Consider the following 10,578-nt stretch of genomic DNA (forward strand, 5'->3'; position numbering starts at 1 on the left):
AGCGGGCCGGGTCCCTCCGGAGCCCCCTCCTGCCTCTCTCACTCCCGGGGGTGCCGGGTGTCGCGCCGCCGGTGGCCACATCGCCTCCGTGGCACGTGGCCGCCTCCCTGTGCGTCTGTGTCCAGATTCCCATTATGGGGACACCTGTCACTGCAGCAAGGCCGCCCTCCTCCCATGCGACTGTCTTAGCCCAGGATCTGCAAAGATCCTGGCTCCAAATAAGGTCCCCAGGGGTGGGGGGCAGGGCTTCAACATGGCTCTTTGGGGGACACACAGCAGTTTGACCACGGTGACCACGGCAATTCCACATCCCAGAGCCGAAGCTCCTCGGGGAACCTACCCCTGCAGTAGGGGTCCTGGGATGGAGCCCGTGTCGGCCGCTCCCCCTGCCTCCGCCCCGATGTGCTCCCTCCCCACACACGTAAATAAAATCTTTTTTGTTTGTTTGTTTATTTTTAAGCAATCACACCCGACATGGGGCTCAAGCTCATGACCCCGACATCCAGGGTCGCAGGCGCGTGGCCCACTCGCCAGCCCCGCGGCCCTCGGGAGGGGCGTCCAACGGTAGCGGGAGGAGGGAGGCCCGCGGCCGGGACACCAGCTCCGTGGACGTTTCTTTCTTTTTCTTTTAAGATTTTATTTATTTGAGGGAGCAGGGGGAGAGCGCAGGAGCGAGGGGGCCAGAAGCAGACGCCCCTCTGGGCAGGGGCCGACGTGGGGCCCTGGGCGCCGGCTGGGTGCCGCCTCGGTGGCCGCTCGGGGAGAGAAGCCTCCGGATGGTGACGAGGAGCGAGGGGGCGGAGGGGGGGCACCCTGTGACACCCGAGGCCCTTATTTGTCACCGGGTGTGACCGTGGGACACAGGGCCCACGGCCTTTCTAAATGGACAGAAGCCCGGGCAGGAGCCGCCCCCCGAGGCCACAGGTGCGAGGAGCCCGACCCGGCCGGCGGCGCAGGTCACGGACACCTTGGCTTGTGAACGCCAAGCTTGGTGGCTTCGTGCACGGGTGGACACGGGCGGACACGGGCCCCGCAGAGGAACGACTCAGCGCACCCGGCAGGAGGCGGCGGCTCGGGCTCACCTGTCCCCACGCGGCAGGCCGGACACAAGCTCAGCACCCTGGGTGCCTCCCTGGGTAGAAGGGCCTAGAAAATTTGGATTAACTCACAGAAGACATCAGCTGAGCAGTTGCGGGGGCTGGAGGGGCCGCGAGTCGGCCCAGCGGCTGGAGGAAGCCCGAGGCCCCGGCGCTGCCCCCACGGGCACGCGTGTCCACGTGCAACCTGCACGCGGTGACCATGTGCGTTTGTACACATCAAACACCTCAGTACGTTGTCAAGAGGTTATAGGAATCCATCCGCGGGGGAGCGGCACACACAGCGTGTCCCCCAGCGTGTCCCCTGCGCACGGCCACGTCCCTGGGCCGCCAGCAGGAGCAAGACCCTCATGTGCCGCCCTAGGATGGACCCGAGCCCACGATGCTCAGGGAGGGAACCAGACACAGGAGGCCCCATGGGGTGGGAGTCCACGCGTGTGACATGTGCAGGACGGGCTCATCCACGGACAGGGAGGGGGCCCGGGGGGTGACGGCTGATGAGGATGGAACGGACCTTTCCGAAGTGATGCAAGTAGGAGTGGTGGTTCCAACAGGTGAATGCACTGAGTGCCGCTGAAAATTTTTTTTAAGATTTTATTTTTTAATTTTATATATATATGGGGGGGACAGAGACACAGGCAGAGGGAGAAACGGGCTCAATGCAGGGAGCCCGACGCGGGACTCAATCCCGGGACCCCAGGATCGTGCCCTGGGCCAAAGGCAGGTGCTACACCGCTAAGGCCCCCCAGGGATCCCTAAAGATTTTATTCATTCATTCATGAGACACAGAGAGAGAGAGAGACGCAGAGACACAGGCAGAGGGAGAAGCAGGCTCCCTGCGGGGGAGCCCGGTTCGGGACTCAATCCCAGGACCCTAGGGTCACGCCCTGAGCTGAAAGCAGATGCTCAACCCCTGAAATACTTCTAAATGGCTAATTGTTGGTTATAGGGACTTCACAGCAGTAAAAACAAGAAAAGCAGTTCCATTTCCCCCAAAGGCCAGATGGGAGTATCACAGGGAATCCTGGCGCCCCGGGCAGAGGACCAGTGGGATGTGGGAACCGCTGAGAGTTCTTGCTTATCCGGTATCAGGATCCTGGCGACTCCCTTCTGGGGATCCTCCCCTCCAGTTCCAGCCCATGTCCTCGCAGGGGCAGAGGCTGACCTGCCCCATTTCCACAGCAGGCCCAGGAGAAGCAGCCCCGGGGCATTTTCTGCACTTATTGGGAGAGATGCAGAGGGAGATTCTAATAATATGGCCAGACTCCTGGATCCCGCGGTGCCTGAAGCCATCCAACATGCCGTAAAACCTCTTAACTTAAACTGGTTTTTGTTATCACTGGAAAGGAAAACCTTCTGCCTTATGAGCTGAGGTGCGTTAGGCAGAGGGGCAGTGAGCCAGGGCTCCCGGACCTGCTGGGTCCGGACCTGCAGCCCTCAGGCCCCATGCCCAGCTCCACTTTTTTTTTTTTTTAAAGGTTTTATTTACCTGTTTCCGAGAAAGAAAAAGAGTGAGAGCGTGAGCCGGGCAGGGCGGGAGAGGAAGAGACAGGAGAGGAGCCCAAGTCGACTCTGCAGGGAGCGCGGAGCCCAACGTGGGGCCGGATCTCAGGACCCCGAGACCGCACCGGAGCTGAGACCAAGAGCCTGAAACCCGGGACGCGGAGCCACCGTCCTTCCGTGCAGGCCGCTCGGATGCAAAGCGGAGGCCCCAGGGCACCTGCAGAGACACAGTCTACACCGGTAGCAACAAGCCCCCTCTCCCCGGGCCGCGGGGTATCAGTGCGGGGGGGGGGGGGGCTCCCGCCCGCGGAGGGGCCAGGACGCGCCCAGGACCCGCGGCCCCGGAGCTGCCCCCCCCCCCCCGCGGAGGGACCAGGACCCGGGGGCTGCCCCTCCCCCCCCACCCCGCGGAGGGACCAGGACCCACCCAGGACCCGCGGCCCCGGAGCTGCCGTCCTGCAGGAGGCGAGCGAGGGGGCAGGCGAGCCCCGGACTGCACCCGACGCCGGGGCCCCGGACCGCCCCGGGACCCCAGGGGCGACGGCCCCACAGGCGGCGTCCGAGCGACCGCGCCGCTCCTCCGGCGGCCCCGGCCAGGCCCTGCCCCTGCCCTCCGGGCCTGCTCCCGTCGGCAGATAAAGCCCCCGCTGGCGGCAGGACACACGCAGCAGCCAGGCGTCTCGGGTGCAGCTGCGGCCGCGGGGAGCCGCCCTGGCCGCCGGCGAGGGGACACCCCCGCGACTCCCGGTCCCGCGCTCGGCAGGACCCGCCCACCCGCGGCCTCGCGGGAACGACTTCCGACCCTCCCCGGAAGTGACCGCTAGGTTTTCCGGGTCTGCGCGCGCAGCAACGCCGACGCCCGTTGCCCACTGGGCAGCCTGCCCGGGGCGGGGCCTCCGCGTGCGCCTGCGCGCTGCGACCGCCGCGCCTGCGCAGTGCGGCCGGCGGCAGCCGGGGTCACCCTGAGCTGCGGACCGCGTCGCGATGCTGAGCAGGTTACTGGGCCCGCGCTACCGGGAACTGGCCAGAAACTGGTGAGCGTGTGCCCCCGGCCCCCGCGTCCCCGGCCGGCACCTGTGATGCTGCAGGCCCCAGAGGGGTCCGGCGCGCGCGTCTGGGGCGGGCTCCTCACCCCTGCCTGGGCGGACCGACACGGCCGCCCGCCGTCTGTCCAGGCCCCGGGCTCCCGGGCTCCCGGGCTCCCACCGGACGCCGGGCAGGGTTCCTGGGGCGTTACGGACCCTCGGAGCCGTGGTGGTGGTGGTGGTGGTGGAGGAAGTAGCGCCTGCAGCCCCCGCCCGCCGTGAGGCTCGTGGCCGGCCACGGGAGCTGCAGCGGGTTCCCCGGCCGCGGGGCACGTGGGCCCGCACAGCCCCGAAGCGCGAGCAAGTACCCCTCCCGCGTGGGTGAGCATTGCGGCGCCCCTGAGCCGAGCCCGCCACGCCGGGAGGCTGCGGCGTCCTCCAGGGGCTCTGCCTCCGGTCGTTCGCCGCGCAGGCCTGATTGTCGCGGAGCCCTGCGGGGCAGCTCCGGTGGCCCTGCTTCCTGCAGAGGACGGACGAGCCAGAGCACCTGGGTTCACAAGGTCACCTCCGCGAGCCTCGCTCCTTACGCTAGAGACTGGGTCCCGCTCCTGCTCGTGGGGAGCAGGTGCATGGGGTCTGACCCGCAGGAGGCCGGTGGAGCCACTGAGGACTCTAGCCAGTCACCGCACACGAGTGAGGGGCGGCCCCTGGGCGAGAGCTGCACTCAGCCTGTGCCTGCACCCAGCACCTGGGTGTCCTTGGGCAGGTGTCCTGCCTTTCTGTGCGCTCCTGATCCCTCTCTCAGTCCCACAGCTGTCACGGATCAACTGTGAGCTGCAGAGCGGACGCCAGCATGCACACCTGGGCTCTATAAGGGTGGTTATGAGCTCACATTGTTGAATTTTTTTGAGCAAATTCCACAAAAAAATCTGCCAGTGTGAAAGCAGGTGGGAGTAAAGTCGCCTCGGGGTCTTTGGCTTTGCGGCCACCCCACGGAGTTGTCTGAGGGTTGTGTTCATACGCTGGGCAGGAGGGGGTGTGTGTGGTGGGCGCTGGATAAGCGGGAGGGGGAGAGACCCAGAGATGCAGCTGGAAGGGTGATTCCCGATCAGGACCTGACCCCTGCTGTCCTCTGGCAGGATCCCCACAGCAGGCATGTGGGGTGCCGTGGGCGCTGTGGGGCTGGTGTGGGCCACGGACTGGCGGCTGATTCTGGACTGGGTGCCCTACATCAACGGCAAGTTTAAGAAGGACAATTAAACGGATCCTCTTCAGACGCCTCTGGTAAGTTTGGCGGCCGTTAGCAGGTGAATCCTGGGATTCCCACGTGGTTGAGGACTAGTGCTGCCATGAGGCTGGTTTTCCCTGCCCCAGGAGCTAGGGCGCAGGTCTGGAAGGCTCACCTGGATCGTTAACCCAGGAGAACCCTGCCTGTCAACACAAAGCTGCCAACCAGCATCCCTGGTTCGCGGGGCTGAGGAACAGGCAGTGCCCCAGGGGCCCCGTCCCGGAGGCTGACTGCACATCCCACACCGTGCCTGCCATCCCAGTCTGCCCAGCCCCGGGTGTCACGGAGGGGTGCCCCACTTCACAGGGCAAGTGGAAGCTGGCCCACAGCTGCTGGCCTCCCTAGGGGCGCTGCTTGAGCCTTAACGACCCCTTGGATGGTTCCATTGGCCTCGGACATGGCTGTCAACTGTGCTGACCACGTGGCCTGGCGGTGTTCTAGTTTGCCGCCCGCTTGACGGCCAGAGTGCCCGTGCACTCTGTCCATGCAGCAACTACGTGGCATAGCCGGCTTTGACTTTGGAGGCTGGCTGCGGTGTGCAGACCTCATCACTCAGCGCCTCCCTCCTTGCAAGGACGGGAGCCTGGAGTCTAATGCCCACCCCGCCCTGTCTCCCCTCCAGGTGTTGGCGGGTGCTGTCGCCTTCTCTGTGAGCCCTTGCAGTGCCTGGACCTGCCCACGTCCTCCGGATGGACCTTAGGGACACGGACAGCATGACCGAGGACTCTTTCTGAAGATAGCTTTCATGTTTAAGTGCGCACAGCATTAAACCTTGCTCTGAAACCTGCCCCACCTGGACGTGGTCGTGCTGGGGACGTGGTTACCGTAACATAACCCTGGTGGCCTGAGTGACCCGGGGTGGGGGAGGCAGTGTGTCAAACAGCAAACCTCCGTTACCGCTCGACGTCTGGGGGTGAGAATTTAGGAGAAGGTTAGTTACGTGGTCCTGGCTCCAGTTACTCAGGAGGATGCAGTCAAGGTGTCAGCCGGGGCTGCTGGTTGGAAGGCCGGACTGGGGTGGGAGCTGTTCATGCTTTGCCGTGTGGGTGCTCTCCTAGCATCTTTGCGGGTGGAAGCTGCGTGTCTTAGGACCTTCCCCCCAACGTCTTGCACCATCACTTTCTCCACTGTTAGAAAACACATCCCCACATCCAGCCCACACTCACGGTACGGAGACCTTAGCTCCGTTTTAAAAGAACAAAGATCAGAACTTGTAGAAAAGTGAAGCCCTCACCTGAAGGATACAGAAAAGAGCAGGTACACGAGGACCTATGGCACTCCCTTTCCTCCCTCTGGCCCCTGCCCTGTTCTTGAAAATTCTAGAAGCTACGTGTGCGTCAAAGCATACTTGTGAAAACCACTCCCGTGTTAGTCGGCCATAAGGAAACCCCACAGACTTGAGAGCTTAAGCAGATCAGTTCTAGAGGCGGAAGGTTGAGGTCAAGATTCTGGGTTTTGCTGCATCCTGCTTTTCCCTGATTCCCCTGTGGGGGGGTGCGGAGGGTGCGTGCTCCCAGTGTTCTGGGCCACTAATCCTCTGGGGACACGGCCCCACCCTCCTGACCTCACCTAACATCCCAGGCCACCTCCAGCAGCCGCCCTCAGGGTTGGGGGTTCACTGGATGCAGGTGGAGGAGGTCAGGTGTTCGGAACAGGGGTGATTTTTCTTTTTCTTTTTTTTATTTTTCTTTTTTAAGATTTTATTTATTCATGACAGAGAGAGGCAGAGACACAGGCAGATGGAAGGAGAGAAGCAGGCTCCATGCAGGGAGCCTGATGCGGGACTCGATCCCGGGTCTCCAGGATCACACCCTGGGCCAAAGGGCTGCCCAACAGGGGTACCCAACAGGGGTGATTTTAACACAAGCAGTGGCACTGATGACACCCCTTCTGCACATCATTTTTTTACCAAAGGCATCTTTCCTGGGGCTCAAGCCACTTGGGGCCCGGTCCTCCGCTTTGAAATGGCTGCCACATGCCAACACTCAAACTGCTCTCAATAAATCCTGTCACTCGCTGTTCTCTGCAGTGAGGTCTTTTCAGCGATTTATAAATAGATGTGCTTCTTAAAACCTAACAAGGGAGGGGCCACGAGACAAAGGAGTTACTCCTAAGTTTGTTTTGTTTTTAAGTTTCCAGCCCCTGCAGGGCTGGGCGGCCCCACCGCCCCCGAGGCAGCACGGAGCCGGAGCCGTGTGGCCTGAAGTGGAAGGAAACCCGCGGCCCCTTTCCCACAACTGATTTGATAATGCTGAACACCTTTAAAGAAAATACAGGTGAGCTTGCTTCCATGAGAGCCAGAAAAGTAAAATTCTAATTCAGATTGTTATACATTAAACTGAAAGTACTGTGAGGTTTTTTTTTTTTTTTTTTTTTTTTTTTTTTTTTTAGAGATTTATTTATTGAGAGAGAGAGGGAGAGGCAGAGACACAGGCAGAGGCAGAAGCAGGCTCCATGCGGGGAGCCCCACATGGGACTCCATCCAGGTCTCCAGGATCACACCCCGGGCTGCAGGTGGCGCTAAACCACTGCGTCATGGGGCTGCCCCTACTGTGAGCTTTAATACAAGTTTTCAGTATTTTTTCCCCCCAGTATTTTAATACCTTTCCAACCACTTAAGTCTGGGTGGAAAGTTAACCATTAAAAACATCTATAAAAGATCACAGCTCTCATGTTGTCTCCGGTTCGAAATGGCTCAGTACAATGCCATGAAGCCCTTTATTTAAAACTTCTACATTTTTGGGGATGCCTGGGTGGCTCAACGGATAAGCATCTGCGTTTGGCATGATCCCGGGGTCCCTGCAAGGAGCCTGCTTCTCCCTTCTGCCTGTGTGTGTCTCTATGTGTCTCTCATGAATAAATAAAATCTTAAAAAATATATATATGTATATGTATATATATATATATACAGGCAGCCCAGATGGCTCAGCAGTTTAGCGCCGCCTTCAGCCCGGGGTGTGATCTTGAAGACCTGGGATTGAGTCCCACATCGGGTTCCCTGCATGGAGCCTGCTTCTCCCTCTGCCTGAGTCTCTGCCTCTCTGTCTCTGTTGTGAATAAATAAAATCTTAAAAAATAAAAAATCTGTTAACACCTCTAAAGAAAAATTTCACATCTTGGAGGCGCCTGGGCGGCTCAGTTGGTAGAGTGTGCAACTCTTGATCTCGGGGGTCATGAGTTTGAGCCCCACATTGGGCATGGAGATTATTTAAATAAACTGTCGGGTACCTGGGTGGCTCATTCAGTTAAGCGTCTGCCTTGGGCTCAGGTCGTGATATCAGGGTCCTGAAATGGGGCCCCATGTTGGGCTCCCTGCTCATCAGGGAGTCTGCTGCTCCCTCTGCCTGCTTCTCCCCTTGCTTGTGTTCTTACTCTCCCTTTCTGCCAAGTAAATAAAAATCTTAAATAAATTGGGGTTCCTGGCTGGCTCAGGAGAATATGTGACTCTTGATCTTGGGGTTAGGAGTTTGGGCCCCACGTGGGGTATAGCAAGATTTACAGAAAAAAGTAGAATTTAAGTAAAAATTGAAAACAAACTTGGAGGCATCTGGGTGGCTCTGTCGTCAAAGCAGCTGACTCTTGATTTCAGCTCAGGTCATGATCTCCGGTTCCTTGGATCGAGCCCCCTGTTGGGCTTGGAATCTGCTTAAGATTTTCCGTCTCCCCACCCTACTACGTACTGTCTCTAAATAAAATATTTTTTATAAAGTACAAATTTGACATTTTATCTATCATGGATCTTTTGCATTTAAGTTGTTACAACACTGCAGTAAATGCCATTCATCTTGATGCTGAGGTCTTTGGGACCCTTTACGTTCTGTGCCCCAGCTGAGTGGCGTGCTTGCCTCCCGTGAACTCAGGAACTGCTGACTGGGGAGATCTGTGGTTGTCAAGACTGGGGGAGTCCTGGCATTGAGTGGGTGAGGCGAGGGGTGCTGCTCAGTCCCCCACAGCACCCAGGACGCCCGCAATCACCCAGCCCCAAGGTCCACAATACTGAGGGGAGAGGCCCTGTCAGTCAAAGTGGCTCCTTATGTCACCAGATTTCGTTTCTATTTCTTACCTCGTGTACATGGGCAGGAGAGGGTGTCTGCTTGCGGCCTCAGCCAGCCAGCCCGGGAAGGGGAGCTTCAGAGTGCCAGCAAACCAGGAGAGGCACGCAACTGCCGCCCCCCTCCCAGGGCTCCTGGCCTCCCATCCCTGCTGGCACCCTGATCATGTCCACCCGGACCGGCCCCTCGGGGTCAGGCAATGCCCACAGGCCAGCTGAATACGATCTGGAGACATCCTAGGCCCCAGGCGGTCAAAGTCCCACAGAAGCAAGTGAGGTCCAGCTAGCTGGATGCCTGAGAACGGAGAGGAGGCTCCTAGGGTGCGTTTCCGATGGTGGTTCTTAGGGTCAAATCTTATGACCTACACCATACACGCATCAACATGGTACTAAAAAAACCAGAAAGTAAACATCGACAATGTGGTGAAACGAGCCCTCCCCCCAACCCCTTTCACTCCCCAGCTCAAAAGACCAGGTGGCTTCCCTTCTCACCCCTCCCCTTGCTGGCCCAGGGCAGGTGCTCAGGAAAAGATGGCTGAAGAGTGGATGGATCTATGGTGCCAGGAGGCCCAGCCTCCTCCTCACGCACCACTGGCAGGAATGTGAAATGGGGCAGGTGCTGTCAAAAAGTTTGGCTGGGGACCCCTGGGTGGCTCAGTGGTTTAGTGCCTGCCTTTGGCCCAGGACGTGATCCTGGAGACCCAGGATTGAGTCCCACGTCAGGCTCCCTGCATGGAGCCTGCTTCTCCCTCTGCCTGTCTCATGAATAAATAAATAAAACCTTAAAAAAAAAAAAGGGTGGCTGTTTTAAAAATTAAATGCAGGGATGCCTGGGTGGCTCAGTGGGTTGAGCATCTGCCTTTGACTCAGGTCATGATCTCATGGTCTTGGTTTGGAGTCCCACAACCGGGCTCCCTGCTCAGCGGGAGCTGCTTCTCCCTCTCCCTTTGCCTGCTGCTCCTCCTGCTTATGTGCTCTGTGTCAAATAAATAAAATCTTTGAAAATAAGATTTTATTCATGAGAGACACGGAGACAGAGGGAGAAGCAGGCTCTATGCCCAGAGCCCAATATGGGACCCCATCCCAGGACTCCAGGATCCCGCCCTGAGCCAAAGGCAGAGGCTCAACAGCTGAGCCCCCCAGGCGTCTTGAAAATAAAAATAAATTAAACATAGAATTAGCACGTGACCCAGCAATTCCACTTCGGGGTATGCACCCAAAGACTTGAAAGCAGGACCTGGGAGTGGTCCTGGGAATCCCTGACGCAGGAACCTTAATACTTTTTCCTTTATGTGTCTTTATGTGGTTTCACTGACAATAAGTGTATCTTTATAACTACAACTTTTAAGTTAAATAAAACCATTCAAGCTGGTAAAATGCAAGCCCAGCAGCGCCCAGCATTGCCCTCCACGAAGGTCAGCGTCCCGAAGTTCTGGGTTCTGGCCTCAACTCTGCAGAAGGGAATGCAGTGCCCCCAGCCAGCTTCGCACCGTGACAGCTCGGGCGCCCACCTGGCCGCTCTGCCCTTTATCTGTCAGACGGCAGGACGAGGACAGGTGGGGAACCCTGAGAAGCCCTGCACCTGAAGACCTGCAGCAGGCCGTCGAGCTTCAC

The 10,578-nt window shown here is 58.9% G+C and overlaps 1 protein-coding gene and 1 long non-coding RNA gene across 4 annotated transcripts; one reads left to right on the forward strand and one right to left on the reverse strand.

Moving 5' to 3' along the window:
• Positions 1 to 1,677: 1,677 nt before the first annotated feature.
• LOC140611393 (uncharacterized) lies at positions 1,678 to 2,930 on the reverse strand. Its single transcript, XR_012012626.1, has 2 exons — positions 2,587 to 2,930; positions 1,678 to 2,316 (listed from the first exon to the last, which is right to left on the reverse strand). It is a non-coding gene; the product is annotated as an uncharacterized lncRNA (long non-coding RNA).
• A 536-nt stretch (positions 2,931 to 3,466) lies between these two features.
• UQCR11 (ubiquinol-cytochrome c reductase, complex III subunit XI) lies at positions 3,467 to 8,020 on the forward strand. 3 transcript variants are annotated; one of them, XR_012012505.1, is made up of 5 exons: positions 3,476 to 3,634; positions 4,765 to 4,909; positions 5,536 to 5,666; positions 7,046 to 7,189; positions 7,825 to 8,020. XR_012012505.1 is itself a non-coding variant. In XM_072788036.1 (3 exons), the coding sequence occupies exons 1-2, from the start codon at positions 3,585 to 3,587 to the stop codon at positions 4,883 to 4,885; spliced, it is 171 nt and encodes a 56-aa protein (XP_072644137.1). In that variant the 5' UTR covers positions 3,467 to 3,584; the 3' UTR covers positions 4,886 to 4,909; positions 5,536 to 5,700. The 3 variants fall into 3 exon arrangements, 1 of the variants encoding a protein (XP_072644137.1); XR_012012506.1 differs by lacking the exon at positions 7,825 to 8,020 and adding an exon at positions 7,305 to 7,560; XM_072788036.1 differs by lacking the exons at positions 7,046 to 7,189; positions 7,825 to 8,020 and having other exon boundaries at positions 3,467 to 3,634; positions 5,536 to 5,700.
• Positions 8,021 to 10,578: the final 2,558 nt, after the last annotated feature.

The sequence above is a fragment of the Canis lupus genome, chromosome 19, assembly GCF_048164855.1.
Source record: "Canis lupus baileyi chromosome 19, mCanLup2.hap1, whole genome shotgun sequence".
Classification (NCBI taxonomy): domain Eukaryota; kingdom Metazoa; phylum Chordata; class Mammalia; order Carnivora; family Canidae; genus Canis; species Canis lupus.

Coding starts and splice junctions, on each gene's coding strand:
- UQCR11 (XM_072788036.1), top strand. CDS start 3,585: ATGCTGAGCAGGTTACTGGGCCCGCGCTACCGGGAACTGGCCAGAAAC. Junction 3,635..4,764: donor CGGGAACTGGCCAGAAACTG/GTGAGCGTGTGC, acceptor GTCCTCTGGCAG/GATCCCCACAGCAGGCATGT.